Genomic DNA, 14,959 nt, shown 5'->3' with positions numbered 1-14,959 from the left:
CTCAACAGCACCTTGTGGTCTCTGTGGATGTCTATCAGCTTAACTGAGTTCAAAAGAGATTTGTGCACATAGGATGCCAGACTTCAAGAAGAAGCTTCAATTTTAGAATGCATGTTTTAAAAGTCATGGTCATCGTGGCCACCATCAAATTCGATGACCATGTCGTACCAGTTGCCGCCCCCATACTGACACTTGCTCGGCCCCACTTTCTTGAATCCGGCGCTCTCGTAAAAGCCGACCAGTCGCTCTCGGCACAGCAGGGCGATGCGCCTCGCGACTCCGGAGTCCCTGATTCTTTGCACATAGCTCGTTAGAAGCATTTTCCCTAGCCCTTGGCTTGCAAAGTCGGGGTGCACACATAGCGAATGCAGACAAACGGTTTCACCATCCTCGTTGTGGCCGATGCTGGGTGTGAGCTGGTACTTGGTGCGGAAATCCTTGGGATAGTCCATGGAATCGTCAGTGACCAGCTTGGATGATGACTTGGTACTGATAACGTGACCCAGCAGGATACGTTTTCGATCCGAGTCGCGAGAGTCAACAGAAGGGAATGTGCGTGTCTTCTGTATCGCCCCTAGAGGTCCTGGGGAGGTGGGATACGCTGATGAGAAAATCCCGGTACATAGCTCGCCGCATGTTCTCAGCCGGTACTCAATCTGTCGATATGGTTAAATTAGCTGGGGTGGGCGGTGTCGTGACGATGGCTGTAACCAGAACTCGTGGCGCGATGCTACACAGTAGAAAGGAGGTTGTAGCGAAGTCACTGTCATGCTGCGTAACAGCAATATAACAGTGGGGGAAAGCAAATGAGCAGATGACCTGGATGGTAGTGATGTTCTGCACGAATGGGGTGATTGGTGAGGCAAGGGACTTGCGCGCATAAGCGGTGTTTTTGTATGAGGTGACACCACACATGGAAATGCGCGCAGATGGTCGAAGCGCTTATGAGAGGCACAGAGAGCGACGAAGAGCAAGTGGTAAAAGGGCTGTTGCTTAAAAGATGAGCCTAATGAGAAGTACTGACCTTTTCCCGCGATGCCGCCTCAATTGGATCGAATGCGGCATGCTCAAGCCAGTCGCAGTCGTCCAGATCGTCTACACTGAGCAATGAGGAGAAAGGATGGATCTTGCTGTTGGTCATCTTGCTGAAGGGATCTCCCACGCGGACCAAAGAGGTTCCATAAGGATTTGCTTTGGACTTCTCGGGCGGAGGGCTGGCAGCAGCGGGCTCTCTTGACAACTGGGGCATTGATTCCAGGGCCTTGTCGGCTAGCAGATCGCGTGGCATGTTCGATGGTCAGGGATTGCACAGGGTTCGACGGCGGTGAATGGGCACAAGTGCAGCAAGCGGTGCTGGAGCCTGGAGGAAGCCGTGGAGTTGTGTTGTTGGTGGATGTGCAAGACCCTTGCCCCGCCGCATTGCTTCAGCCTTTGCCGTTGAGATCCACAGGCTGGTTGCGGGACGCTAGGAGGTGTCTGGCCGGCTGTTGATCACAGTCGCCAAAAGCAATATGAAAGCTTAATTAGAGTCTGGGGACGGCACACATGTCGCACAAAGCCTTGCTGGCGACAGGACGAATGGCTCTGCTGGCCGGTGAGTTTGAGCGTCTGTGACGCAGCGTTGATTGGCACAGCCAGTGTTGACAATGAACAGACAGGGCAGCAGCGGCCATGCCGGCAAGGAAGCAGCAATAGGCAGCTCTCTGCAGGCCGACGCTCTGCAGGCCGAGTCGCTGACACCGCACGCCGCACGCCGCACGGGCGAGGCCGTCTTGCGTGCTGCATGCTGCTGCTGCTGTGCTCTGGTCGATTCTGCCGACCAGCTGGTGGCCACGCGCTGACCTGGTGCTTGGAGCGGTGCTCGAGGCAGGAGGCAGGAGGCAGGAGGCAGGAGCTAGGCGACAGCGTCGCTGGCCGCTGGCTGATGAACGCTCGCAAGCACGCCCAGCGATGAGGTCACGGCGGACCGCTGACGGTTGATCACGCTGATCACGTTAATCACAGCAAGGGTCGCTCTGTGCGCGCTGCTCACGGCGGGCAGGATGAGGCTGCCCCGCCATGGCCAGGGATCGCGGCCAGGCGTGCATGATGGCCGTTTCACGCTCCAGGCAGTACGCTGCTCGCATGCACTCGGTGTGCAGCGCGCGGTCGATACTGCCCAAACTGCGGCTATATCACGCCCACCGCAGCGCCGGCTCGGCCTCGCTGGACGGCCAGCATGTCCCTCTGTCCATGATCCGTGCCCTCGCCGCCGTCCGCGCCAGTCGCGCTGATTAACGTCACTAACATCCCGCCGGAGCTCGACGCGGGGCCCACCGCCTTCCACCGCCTTCCAAGGCGGCCGCCGTCACCTCACGGCACCGAGCCTCACGGCGTGCTCCCTGCACCCGCACTGCGGAGCCACTGCGCCCGCCGCCAGCACTGGAGCCTCTCGCAGTCCAGGTCCCAGACCCCGCCACCCACGTCCGCGCGGCGCCTCGCTCCAGCACCGCGCTCTGCACACAGTACCACGCTCTCTTGCTCCTTTCAGCAACACCTGCATAGCCGCAGGGCACCCGCCACCCCTTCCGCCCACCATGTGAGTGCTCGCCGAGACGGCGACTGTGCTACTGCAACGCCGCTTGCTGATCTGTTTGTGCCGCTTCAGGCCACGCGTCACCATATCCATCACCGCGTCGGGCTCGCAGTTGGACAATGACCTGCTGACCCTGGACTTGCCGCCGGGCCTGACCATCCAGGACCTGAAGGGTTTCATCGAGGCCGAGACGGGCCAGCCTGCCGCGTCACAGGGCATCTACCTGAACGGCCAGCCGGTGGCAAGCGAGACACAGACGCTGGAGGACGCGGGTATAAAGGACGGCGAGATGCTCGCCGTGGTCATCCGCCAACCGCGCCCCGCCGCCCGTGAGCAGCCGGGCCCCAGGAACAGGAACGCCGCCCGCCCGCCAGGCGGCCCCGACCCCGAGGCCCTGCGCCAGCAGCTGCTGAGCGACCCGCGCCAGCTTGCAGGCCTGCGCGCCGAAGACCCCGAGCTCGGCGCCGCCGTCATGGACCCCGCCTCGTGGCGCGACGTCCTCACGCGCCGCCAGCGCCAGCAGCAGGACGCCGAGCGCGAGCGCCGCAACCAGATTGCCCTGCTCAACGAGGACCCCTTCAACGTCGACGCCCAGCGCAAGATCGAGGAGCTCATCCGCCAGGACCGCGTTGTCGAGAACCTGGAGAAGGCGTACAACGAGAACCCCGAGGGTGTGTCGTATACATAGACCCATATATGTCCCCTGCTAACACGTCCAGTCTTCGTGCGCGTGCACATGCTCTACGTCAACACCGAGGTCAACAACGTGCCCGTCAAGGCCTTTGTCGATTCCGGCGCCCAGGCCACCATCATGTCGCCCGCCTGCGCCGAGCGGTGCGGCATCATGCGGCTCATGGACACGCGATATGCCGGTGTCGCTCGCGGCGTGGGCACCGCCCGCATTCTGGGCCGTGTCCACCACGCCATCATCAAGATCGGTGGCGCAGAGATGCCCTGCGCCTTCACCGTCATGGAGGGCAAGGACGTGGATCTGCTGTTCGGGCTGGACATGCTGAAGCGCTACAAGGCGAAGATTGACCTCGAGAAGAACGCGCTCTGCTTCGAGGGTCTCGAGGTGCCGTTCCTGCACGAGTCGGAGATTCCCAAGTCCTTTGAGGAGGCAGAGATGAACGAGCCAACGGTCGCAGGCCCGAACGGGACCGAGATCGGCGCAAAGACGGGTGCTGTGCGACCGGCGGGTGCCACCGCATCTGCCGATCCCACCGTTGCGGCCGGGCCCTCGACGTCACAGCCGCAGTCGCAATCAACGGCTAGCGGCGCCACTGGCAAGGCGCCAGAGGCGGCGTCGTCGTCCAACAACCGCTTCTCGGAAGCAGACATTGAGGCTCTTGTTGGCAGCACAGGAGCTTCGCGAGCACAGGTGATCGGGGCCTTGGAAGCTGCTGGCGGCAACCTCGACATGGCTGCCAGCATCCTTCTCGGCTTCAATTGAGTCACCGGTATGCTACGTACGACGGACTTGAGGCATGCAAGATACCCTTTCATTTCACGCCTGCAGATGACGAGCTTCGAGGCACGGCATCAGCACTGCCCTTGTATTATTGAGACGACACGCCCACACATGACGGGGGTGTCAGGATTGGAAAGCTGCCACTGTAGACTAGGCAGATGAATAAATGCAGCGAACACTGTGAATCAATGCGGCGAACACTGTTTACCTGATCTTGTACAAGCACGGCTTCAGCGTGGCGGCGTCCTTTTTCCCCCTCTCCTCGCCATTTTCCTCGCTGACGGCCGTGAACTTCTTCCCCTTCATGCCCATCTTGATGGCGCTGCTCGTCTTGAAGCTGCCCTTGGCGCCGGCACTCGTGCCCTCGCTGCCCGCATGGCGGCCGTGCGTGGGCTGCGCGCCCTTGACAAACTGCAGCTTCACAAACATCTTGTTGCCCAGATCAATCGCGTCGCCCGGCCGCTCCGGCAGCGCGTCCAGCACGAACCCGCGCGCGCGCAGCACCGCCACGAACGCGCTCACATCCGTGCCCTCGGGCCCCGCCGCGCCGTCGACCGTCTGCGCGAGCTCGGCCTCGTCGGCGCTGTCCTCGATGCCCTCCGCGTCGTCCTTCTTCTTGTCTTTCTTATCAGCACCCTTTTTCTTGGGGGGCTTGCCGCCTTTGTTCAGCGACCCGATCGAATTAATCGGGACCGCCTTCTTCTTCTCGACGCGCCCGAAGCGGCTCTTGATCTCGGCGATCCACAGCTCGCCCTTCCAGCGCAGCACGCGGTACGCCTCGTCGATGAAGTCGAGCCAGTTGGTGCCCATGAGCGCGAGGCAGAAGATGGCGACGTCGGTGCTGTTGTCCTTGAGCGGCAGCGCGGAGATGTCGGCTACGGTGACGAGCGACTTGGATGGCCCGGACGGCTGCGACAGATCGAAGGACTGGATTGCGATGTTGAGCGACTGCAGGTGCGGCTGCAGCCGGTACGAGAGCGAGGCGACGCCGCAGCCCAGGTCGGCGATGAGGCAGGTGGAGCCGTGGGTGCGCGGGAGCGGCTTGTTGTTGCCGCGGGGGATGACGGGGCGGTCGGCGTCGGCGGCGTCGTCGGGCTGCTGCGCGGCGACGACGGGGCCCTTTTTCTTCTTGTCGCGCATCTGCGCGCGCCAGGGGTCCTTTGCGATTTTGATGCTGCCGCGCGCGAGGATGCTGGCGACGTAGTCGTCGACGGGGTTCTGCGGCCACACCTCGACCTGCTGCGCGAAACCGCGGTGGTAGTCCTCGAACATGGACGGGTCGTCGCGGAACAGCTCCAGCGAGTCGGCCGACGGCTTGGTGTAGAGCGACTCGTTGAGGTGGCGGAAGCGCGCGCTCGCGAGCTTGCTGCGCATCGACCGCTGGAGCGGCGTGAGGCCCGCGGGCTCGGGGATGAGCGCGACGGGTGCCGTGAGCGTTGGTGTCGCGACGGACGTGGCGGGCGTGGGAGCTGCGGGCGCCGTCTCGTCGGCCGCGGCGTCCTCGGCCTGCTCCGACTTCATCGTCTTCTGCTCGTTCTTCTGCGCCTTCTGCTCCTTCTTCTGCTTCTTCTTCGAGCGCTTCGACTCGGGGTCGGCCGTCTTGGGGCCTGCGGGCGCGTCGCCAGCTTCAGCGGCCTTTGCAGCCGCAGCCTCCTTGGTCGCCGCGTTCTTCCGCGGCCCGCGCTTCCTCTTCTTGCTCTTCGCCTCGCCCTCAGCAGCCGCCTCGGCGTCGTCCTCGGCCGCCCGCTGCAGCGCGCGCGCTGGCAGATCCGAATCCGCGGGCTGCGGCGTCTTCTTGGCCCCCGTCGGCTGCACCGCGGCCTTCTGCACCTCCTCCTTCTGCGCCTCGGCCTTCTCCCATAGCTTGCCAAAGTCCTCGGTGCTGACCTGCTGCTCTTCCTGTGCGCGCTTCCGCTTCAGCGCTTTCTTGCCGAGTTTGTTCGGGTCCTGGGGTCGGGGCTGCTCGACTTGGGCCGTGACGGGCGCCGACACGTTCCAGCCGGGTACGGTGAACATGGTTGCGGGTGTGTGTTGAGCAGCAAAGTCGTTGTCTGGACGGAAGCGCTGCTGGGAATCTTTCTTTTTTGGACAGGGATCTGCCGCTGGCCGGGTGGGGCACTAGCGCGGAGCTCTGCACCACCTTCCGACCAACATCGTCGGACACAGGTCACGTCTAATCACGAAAATGATACACAATGTTGTAATTTTCAAACGATGCGTTCAGTACCAGCTAACCCCTAAACGCTTTTAACTACGGATATCGGATCCTGTTCCCTCAAGCCAGATGTACCATCAGCCCTCAAACCGCGCCGGCTTGTGGACATCATAATCCGGAGGCATCTGCACGAGAGCCGGACAGTCCTTCATAAAGCCCTGGAGCTCAATCTCGAACGACGCCTCCCAAGCCTCGTCTAGGTACTTCGGCACCCATCCCAGGACGGGGCCCAATTCCGACTTCATCAGCGCACTGGGTATTGTAAGCCGAGTTTCAACAGCACAAGAAATGAACAGGGGGGCTTACTTGGCGCCATACGAAAGCTCTGCAATGAGCCGGTTACCGTTCGTGAAGCCCTTGGCTACTTCGTCCAGCGTTGCCTCCGTGACCGCGGGCGCCGCGAGAACCCCTAGCTTGAACCCGGCGTCGGCTAAGCGCTGCGAGTATTCTCTATGCGTGAACGACCCGGCTTCCGTGAAATACACGCCTTTCTCTCCGGCGGGAACGTTTCGGCCCTCGAGGATATTCCGGCACAGGCACACGAAGAACATGCTCAGGTCGTCGACGTGGACACGGCCCCACCGCGTCTCGCCGCTGCCCAGCACCAGGCAGACTCCGGTGTTGAGCATGTTGTTGATCATGGCGGGGAGCTGTGTCGTGTAGCGTCTGAACCGGCCGCTGCCGATGCCGAAGATGGTGGGCGCCATGACGGTGTAGGTCGCTACTTTGCACTGCGCGCCCGTCTCGACGGTTATGATGTCTGCGGTGCGCTGGCCGTAGCCCTCGATGGACTCGCGGTACTTCATGTAGTGGTAGACACTCTCCTGGTCCGAGAGAACCCTCGACTCCACGTAGTCTTGCGTGATAGGGCGGTCACTGATGTTCGAAGCCCCGGTGATGTGGAGGAAGTGGACTGGAGTGTTCAGCTTTGCGCGCCTGGCACCGAGACCCTGGATGAGTGGGACTGCGGTTCTGGGGTCGTTGTGGCCGCCCTGGATGACGACTGTGCTTGTGTTTAGTTGCTGGCCACAATAGGCTTCCGGGACTTCATGCACCGACTTACTATCGAAGGATTCGCCGAGTTCCTGCAGTCTCTCCGTATCGTCGTAGGCCGGACACAGGATAGTTTCAAACCCTGCAGTCTGGAGGATCTGCGCCTCAGACTCTTTCCTTACGAGGGCCACGACTCTGACATCGCGCAGCCACGACTCTGTTGAACTGTGCGAAAGCGATTGTAGAATCGAACCGCCACTGCACTATAGTCAGACATGTCGTGAAGAGCCAGGACCAAACATACATGTAACCAGTGACGCCAACAACCAAGATGCTTTTGGATGCCATTTCTTCCGAGACGATGCGTTGAAAAGATGGGAGAATGATATGTGCCCATCATATGTGGATATAATCCTATCTTATAGTTCCCTTCCCGCGGACTCTGAGTTTGTGCTTCATTTGATACTGCGAAATCCGGACGAACATCGCTTCGCTGCATGAGCATTGAGCGTAGTAGATCACAAATGGATGTACAAGTAAATGTGTATACTGGCTGTTCTATCTCGCTCGTTACTGTGTTGGGTTCGTAGCACGTGGAGAAGAGTGGGCACGATGGGTAATGCTGCCCGTGCCGACCGTATGCACCGTATACACCGTATCAAATTACAAAGCTGCTGGAAAGCTAGTGTCACAGACCATGATCACGAATCATGCACGCTCACTTTGTAGACTTTCAAGCAAAACATTTCCGGTTGTATGACTGCGTATTGCGTCATCTACATACATCCCCATCATACAAACACTGTTCGTATCTTCAATGCCGCTGCCGTAGCAGGACCTGCGCAGCGCGCAAAGGTAAGGTATCTAACTAATATCTAACGAACCCCCCGCTTTCCAAACGCCAAAGGACTGCATTACTGACGTTTCATGACTTCATAATATTTCCTCTTCCTCGTAGACACATCCCGCCTCGTCTTCTCGTTAGTAAGGAACCACATGTCCCCTAAGACTTGCTTCCGCCCGCAACCTCGTCTTATCTCCCAACACTGCTACCACCCCAGTTGCTCGGACTGATGCTCGACAGCTTGCTCGAGATACTCGACTTGCTGAACCATGCGCTCGACACCACGGAGCCGCCGTAGCTCCCGCCGAAGCCAAACTTCCACCATTTGCCCTTGCGCTGACTCTTAATCCCGCCGCCGAGCGCGGTGCTGCCACCCTTCTTGTCCTCGATCTTATCTTCCCACTTGAGCTTCGTGTCCATGGCGGCGTGGATGGAGTTGATGACGAGGAAGCTGGTAGAGCCGACGGCGCGGAAGAGAGCGAGCGCCGCAACGGACCACAGGATGAAGGTCAAGTAGAAGTTGTTAGTGACTTTCCTGTTGCCGTAGGCCTCGGAGATGGACATGGCTAGAACGGCGTTGCTGATGAGCCAGATGACAACCATGTAGGTTCGCACTGCGCGGTAGTAGTCTTCCTGTTGCTGGCTTTCGCTCATGGGTTTCTCGGGGACTTCGACGCGGTCGCGTAGGTTTCGCAGGGCTTCATCGTAGCCTGAATCAATGTCAAGCTGCTCGGATGGCATCTCGAGCTCGACGACGTTGCCTGCTTTTCCTTTGGCATCACCCAGATCAGTTTTGGCCACATTGTCGCCCTTGGTTCCCCACGTGATGTCGTGCGTGTTGCAGAAGGCATATACTTGCAGCGTCGCGATGTAACTTGGAAGCAGGGCGAAGTATTGCGCAGATGAGGTGAACATGTGCCAGGGGTCGAGGTACATGAAGGACATGAGGAAGTAGAGACCGATCGTTGTTGCGGTGGAGACGATGAGATTGGTGAATGTGTTGTTTCCAATCGTCTTTGGGGCGTCGCTATGTTTGAGCTGGTACACGACAATGTAGATTGAGGCGAACGTTGTGTACGCCATGATGACGCCGTAGCCGATCATGCTCCAAAGGAACATCTTTTTCGCACCCTGAGGACGGTTGCCCATGGACAAGATGAATTGCATGCAGATGAGTAGCGTGCAGGTGTAGCGAAGGATGTAGAATATGACTTTGCCGATGCTGTGACCGAATGGATCCATCTCCGGGTCGGCAAGCGAACCAGCGACGAAGTAGAAGGTGAGATAGAAGTTGGCGAGCGAGAAGAATGTGAACATCAACTGCACGAACTGATAGACGAATTCGATATGTAGGAGGATCTTACGCCAGACGGTGTGGTCCGTCGACCAGACTTGCTTAAAGTGGAGCAGGGAGTAGACAGCCGCAAAGAAAGCACCGTTGAGCCAACGTCGACGCTGGGATATGAACTCGGGTACAGTGTCTAGCAGGTGTCAGTAACGTTGTCATCGGCCGTGGGATTCGGCTTACCCGGCACGTCAGTCTCGCCAGTCGCAGCCTTGACATATTTCAAGACCCACTGTTCACTTCGCTTCGCCACCAGCTCCCAACATAGAATACGGTCCTCAGCAAGGTACATGTTCGCGGTAAAGACATCTGCGTCTTGGCCGTGCAACGTCTCTCCCTTGAAGTACTGACTGAGCGGGCCGTGCCCGGTGTGGTCGTTTTGCAGGGCGTGGTAGCGGTACGCCGACAGTGCACCAGGCAGCACAGTGATGTAGCCAAAGACCGACTCCAGCGGCTTGTCGAGGATGTTAGACATTTTGTATTCAAAGTTCTGCGAGGCCACCAGTGGATTAAGGAGCCCAAGCCAGGCCTTGCCCTTGCCGGCCTTGATCTCACCAGCAGCGCCGGCGACTGACGAGTCGGTGTCGAACGCTTTCCAGAGATGGTAGAGAGCTTTTGGTCCAGGCTTCGTTCCGACGTCGAGGAGAATGCAAATATTCGGGTTCAGAGCTCGGCCAAAAGCGTTGAAGAACCAGCGGTGCGAGTTCAGCTTCTTCGTGTTGGCTTCCTTCAGACAAAAGATCATCTGGCACGGCACAATGCCCTTCTCGGCGCCTTTGAACTTGAGATCGGCGTCCAGCGAGACCTGTGTCGTGTACTCGTAGACGTGGGCAGTGACTTCGCGCTGGTTGACGTGGTTCTTCGCAATGCCCTCCTGGAAGCAGCCCATGGCCGCAATGGCATCCAGCGTGCGCGGGTGCACTTTGCTGCGGCCGTCGGAGATGATGCACACGACAATCTTCTGCCACCCGTCTTTTCCCCAGGTTCTCGACTTCATGCGCGAGCAGAAGTGGCTGATGTTTTGCATGACGCCGTGCATGGTGCGCGTGAAGTCGATTTCGTTCTCGTTGTACATGGTGATGCAGATGAACAGCTCGGTCTCGCGCTGGCTGCCAATGTTCTGGCGGAGCTTGTACCCGCGGTCGACGAAGTCGTCTGGGTCGCAGGTGACGGCGGTGTAGCGCATGTGGGTGAACTCGACGTCGTCTCGCCGCGGGAGGAAGCTGTACAGGATGGTGGGGATCTTGCACTCGAGGATCAGCTCGCCGTTGATCAGGCGCACCTCCTTCTTGGTCATGACGGCGTCGCGGACGCCTCGTCGCGGCATGGCGCCCGTGGGGGCGGGCCCGTAGTGCTCGTCCTTGTCGTCGATGTTGGTGTAGCCGTCGGTGTAGGTGTCGTCGGACATGTAGGAGCCGCGGGCGTCGAAGTCGGGGCGGCGGTCGTACGTCTGCTCGTCGCCGAACGGGTCGCGGTCGATGGGGATGGCCGTCATGTCGCCCATGTCGCCGCCCATGTCGGCGTCGCGCGTGCCGGGGCGCGCACCGTGGGCGAACAGCGGCTGGGGCGGCAGCGGGCGGCGCGGGCTGCCGGGGCGGGTCGGGCTCCCGGGGCGCGGGCTGCCGTCGATGGTCTCGGGCTCGTAGTGGGCGGCGGCGGGCGGGCGGGCGTAGTCGAACGAGGTGCGCGTGGGCGAGTACGGGCGGTCGGGCGACAGCGGGCGGCGGTATGGCTGGTACGGCGGCGAGACATCGCGCGGCGGCGGCATGTTGGGGGCCGAGTCCAGCAGCGACTGTGCGCGCGACAGGCTGGACACGCTCGAGGCGGACGGGTAGTATGCGCGTGCGGAGGGCTCGGGGGGTCTGCGGAGCGGATGCAATGGTAAGCCATGGTCATGCGGGACGAGCCTCGGCTTCTGCGTGTAGAGGGAGTCGCTCAGGCGCGTCTTCAGCGACTTGCGGCGCGGCATGGGCTGCGGCGCGGGCGTCGTCGCGTCCAGCGCATGGCCGGCCTCGCGCAGGAAGTCGACAATGTCGGCCTCGGCGCCGCGCGTGCGGCCTGCCTCGGACGGCGTCATGCGCTGGCCCAGCGCGCCGGCGGTGCTGTCGACACCGGACATGAGATCTGAAGCGTCGGCGAGCGAGCGGCTTCTGGGGGCAGAGTCGTCAATGCCGAAGAGCGCGGCGGAATGGGCAGGGTGGGGAGCAGGGCGGGGAGCAGGGCGGGGAGCAGGGCGGGGAGCAGGGCGAGCGGACGCGCCCACAAGACACTCACTGGTAGCTGTCCTCCGCATTTGTCAACAAGCGCATTGTTGAGCTCCCTTGCGTCGCCGGTAAGAGGTCATCCTCGTCATATGCGGGCGGCCGTCCATAGCGCCCGCCGTTCGGTGTACGCGGCCGGTCCATGCTGGCGACGCGCGCCGCGACGTGTGCGGCAGAAAAGACAATATGCGCGACAACACAGCTGCAATGACTGTCGGCTGCAGTGCGCTGGGTAACCGTGAGCTGCGGAAGAAAATCGCGTATGGAGGACCTCGAAATGGGTGGGACTGCCGTCTTAGAGCGGCGTGAGCTGGCGGACGTCGCGGATCGTGGCGCCTGCGTCGTTGACGCTTCCGGCCGTTGGCGGGGCAACGCGCCGCTAGGCTGCTGGGTGGCCTGGCGCGTGGCTTAGACCGCGCGACAACTCAGCCCGGCGAGGCTCTCCACAGCAGATCCACTAGCTGCCGTGCGACTGGGGCGCTGCCGTGCTGCTGCTGGCGTGCACGTCTGAAACATCGGGCTCCCGTGGTCATTGGGCTCTTGCGTTGCTATGCTGCAGGTACTGCGTACAGGCGCTTGCGTCGTTCGCAAGGCACGCACTGCCAGCCACACAGTGCGCCGACGTCGTCGTCTACGATACAAGCACGCCCTTGAAGTACCCCTCCACGCCGACAAAACCCTCCTCGTCCAGCGAGTCAATGTAGCCCACGTACTGGTCCGGCCGTGTCACCACCACGCACCCGCTCTCCTTGTCTACGCCATAGTTCTTGTAGGCGTCGCCAAAGCCCTCGTGGTAGCTGACGTCATCCACATACACCGAGTCGTAGTCCCAGCCCATCTTGCTATCGAACGGATGCAGCACGTCTGGGAAGTCGCGCAGAAGCTCGACCTCTGTGCGCTTCGCCGCGTGGCACGTCAGAAGCGCGACATTCTTGTGAAGGTGAGGTGCAAGGAATCCAGACGAGGTCAAGTGCTGGCAGAAGACCTTCAGACGCGCCTGCTGCTGCGCGCTCACCACGTTGCCTGCAAAGACGATGATGCGGAACCGTCCATCGCTCCGCAGCTTCTCCTGGAACTCCCACGGCCGTGCGTCAGACTGGTTCAGCACCTTGTAGCTGGGGAAGCGCATGCCGAGCTTAATGTTGGTTGCGAGTTCCTGTCTACCCACAACTTTCTGATGATGCGTTGACGAGACGTCTGTTCCGTCGCCCTGATCGGCCGAGCTCCCTGACTTCGCGACTAGCATGCTTGTGCCATAGTCGACAGACAGGCCAGATGCAAACATGTTGCCGTTGAGGAAGGCCTGTTTGAAGTCTTCCATGCTCACACCCTCTTCGTCCATGACGTCTTTCGCCGGGCGACCCGAGAACAGTCGCGAGAACTTGTGGTCGAAGTTGATGAGATCCTGTGCGATTCTGCGTCGCTCTGACTGGTAGGTTCGCAAAATCGAGGGCTGCGCGATGCCTTTGACGACCAGGCCCAGCTTCCACCCGAGGTTGAAGGAATCTTGCATGCTGACGTTCATTCCTTGGCCTTTGGACTTTGTCAGCGTTGTGGCTGCTAGTAGATTTACTCAGACTTACCAGCTTTTGGTGAATGTGTGTGTACCGCATCACCAGTCAGAAAAACACGACCTTTGTGGTCAAAGTTTGTTCCAACCCTCTGCCCAATCTGGTAAGCAGTGAACCAGTCGCAATACTCATACGTGAGTGAGTAAGGGGCGATGATCTTCTGCGCAGCTTGGATGATTGTTTCAGGCGTAATCTTCGATCGATCAGCTCGACCTGACGCATCTGGCTTGATCTCAGTAAGCTGGATGTACAGCCGGACCAGCTTCTCCTCGCGAGGAATGACCATCAACGACCCAGACGACGCACTGTGTACAGCACAGCGGTTGCGAATATCCGGAAAGTCTGTGATAGGTACGATGTCCAGGACGCCCCAGATGAAGTCGGTCGGTTCCCCCTCAAGCTGAAAGCCCAACTGTCGTCTGGTCCAGCTATGCGCTCCATCGCATCCTACCATGTACTTCGCCCGCACAGTCTCGGTACCTCCCTTGTTCTCCCTGCCCTTCCTGATCAAGTCATCCGTATCGTCGTCTACTAGATTGCTCCTAAACAGACCATCGCTCACGGTTTGACCATTGGCTTGGGCGGGTGCAGCCTCCTCATTGGTGAGGTGTCGCAACTGCACCTTTATGGGGTAGTTGTCCGTAGAGTGATCGTCGCACCTCTCGTCATCGATTTCCAGGGACTCCGGAAGCACAGCTCGTTCAACATGCAGGGTATCCTTTGAATGCTTCTTGATGTGATCGAGGAAGAAGCGCTCGATGCGGCCCTGGTGCAGGACAATCTGCGTGAATCGCGACAACCCAGCTGGCACATCAGGAACACGGTCACTCCTCCGCAACACTCCGTCTTCACCAGGATTCCACATGCACATCTCGATCATGTGGTTCGCTTCTTTCCATGCTCGATCCGCGAAACCAAAGCTGTCGAAGATTTCCAGGCTGCGGAGTTGCAGGCCATCCGCTTGTCCTGCGAAGATCTTGGTGCTGCGTTTGTCAACGATGCGCGCGTTGATTCCCATGCGAGCCATCCATGCTGCCATCATCATGCTGCACCCATTAGTAACGGGGTAGTACGCCTTGGTCTAGATGTAGCTGCTCACCCAGCAGGCCCGGCACCGATGATGAGGCTAGACAACGTCAGTGAGGATTGCTACTGTTTGAACATGCTTAAACGTACACATCGCACTTCGACTCGGGAGACTCGGTAGCCGTCATTTTGCTAGGTCTGCCAACTGAGAGACGTTATGTTCCGAACGCCCAGAGCGTAGCAACTATCGACAAGAGCGACAAGGCAAAGATGATAGTCGGTGTATCAGAAATTATCTCAAGAACGAAGACCCAGGTCGGGCTCGTGATATACATCCCAGACGTCATGTCGCTACTCCGCTCCAAGGGACGCGGTAGCATGCTTCGGCAACGGGATTCCATATCGAGGAACACCTGGGCACTAGCTACCCCACAACGCGCCAAGCTTGATCCATGCCGATGACGCTTCGTAGAATCCGGGGGCTGTGATTGGCGAATGGAATCAGTAGTGTCGGCCAGCGTGTATTTGTCAGGACTTTGTCAAGGTGTCAAGCAGTGGAGGGGCTGCTAACGTTAGATGTGTGCCCCACCAAAGATTTACTTTTGAAAACGACTATCGTCTCTTAGATCTCGGAGGAAACGGCGGATTAGTGACCTTT

The 14,959-nt window shown here is 59.7% G+C and overlaps 4 protein-coding genes across 4 annotated transcripts; all 4 read right to left on the bottom strand.

Moving 5' to 3' along the window:
- Nucleotides 1-36: 36 nt before the first annotated feature.
- On the bottom strand, nt 37-1,389 carry C7974DRAFT_86306 (uncharacterized protein). The gene is made up of 2 exons (XM_046147410.1): nt 1,025-1,389; nt 37-656 (listed from the first exon to the last, which is right to left on the bottom strand). The coding sequence occupies exons 1-2, from the start codon at nt 1,286-1,288 to the stop codon at nt 117-119; spliced, it is 804 nt and encodes a 267-aa protein (XP_045990913.1). The 5' UTR covers nt 1,289-1,389; the 3' UTR covers nt 37-116.
- A 2,861-nt stretch (nt 1,390-4,250) lies between these two features.
- C7974DRAFT_370030 (methyltransferase-domain-containing protein) lies at nt 4,251-6,194 on the bottom strand (the record flags this gene model as incomplete). The annotated part of the gene is made up of 1 exon (XM_046139957.1): nt 4,251-6,194. Exon 1 carries the CDS (start codon nt 6,060-6,062, stop codon nt 4,251-4,253), a length of 1,812 nt encoding a protein of 603 aa, XP_045990912.1. The 5' UTR covers nt 6,063-6,194.
- A 144-nt stretch (nt 6,195-6,338) lies between these two features.
- C7974DRAFT_429312 (NAD dependent epimerase/dehydratase family protein) lies at nt 6,339-7,821 on the bottom strand (the record flags this gene model as incomplete). The annotated part of the gene is made up of 4 exons (XM_046144634.1): nt 7,559-7,821; nt 7,325-7,512; nt 6,568-7,264; nt 6,339-6,513 (listed from the first exon to the last, which is right to left on the bottom strand). Exons 1-4 carry the CDS (start codon nt 7,600-7,602, stop codon nt 6,339-6,341), a joined length of 1,104 nt encoding a protein of 367 aa, XP_045990911.1. The 5' UTR covers nt 7,603-7,821.
- A 181-nt stretch (nt 7,822-8,002) lies between these two features.
- Nucleotides 8,003-14,888, bottom strand: C7974DRAFT_346875 (FAD binding domain-containing protein). The gene is made up of 8 exons (XM_046139389.1): nt 14,452-14,888; nt 14,375-14,401; nt 13,288-14,321; nt 12,418-13,237; nt 12,119-12,365; nt 11,718-11,998; nt 9,627-11,593; nt 8,003-9,579 (listed from the first exon to the last, which is right to left on the bottom strand). Exons 1-8 carry the CDS (start codon nt 14,487-14,489, stop codon nt 8,288-8,290), a joined length of 5,706 nt encoding a protein of 1,901 aa, XP_045990910.1. The 5' UTR covers nt 14,490-14,888; the 3' UTR covers nt 8,003-8,287.
- Between the last annotated feature and the right edge of the window lie 71 nt (nt 14,889-14,959).

The sequence above is a fragment of the Boeremia exigua genome, assembly GCF_020726555.1.
Source record: "Boeremia exigua strain MPI-SDFR-AT-0100 chromosome Unknown C7974scaffold_16, whole genome shotgun sequence".
NCBI lineage: Eukaryota > Fungi > Ascomycota > Dothideomycetes > Pleosporales > Didymellaceae > Boeremia > Boeremia exigua.
The sequence above is the reverse complement of the archived record's forward strand: the minus strand, read 5'-3'. Positions and strand labels throughout refer to the sequence as shown.

Coding starts and splice junctions, on each gene's coding strand:
- C7974DRAFT_86306 (XM_046147410.1), bottom strand. CDS start 1,288: ATGCCACGCGATCTGCTAGCCGACAAGGCCCTGGAATCAATGCCCCAG. Junction 657..1,024: donor AGGCGGCATCGCGGGAAAAG/GTCAGTACTTCT, acceptor CCATATCGACAG/ATTGAGTACCGGCTGAGAAC.
- C7974DRAFT_346875 (XM_046139389.1), bottom strand. CDS start 14,489: ATGACGGCTACCGAGTCTCCCGAGTCGAAGTGCGATGT. Junction 14,322..14,374: donor ATCGGTGCCGGGCCTGCTGG/GTGAGCAGCTAC, acceptor TAATGGGTGCAG/CATGATGATGGCAGCATGGA. Junction 11,999..12,118: donor CCGGGCTGAGTTGTCGCGCG/GTCTAAGCCACG, acceptor CGCCGCTCTAAG/ACGGCAGTCCCACCCATTTC.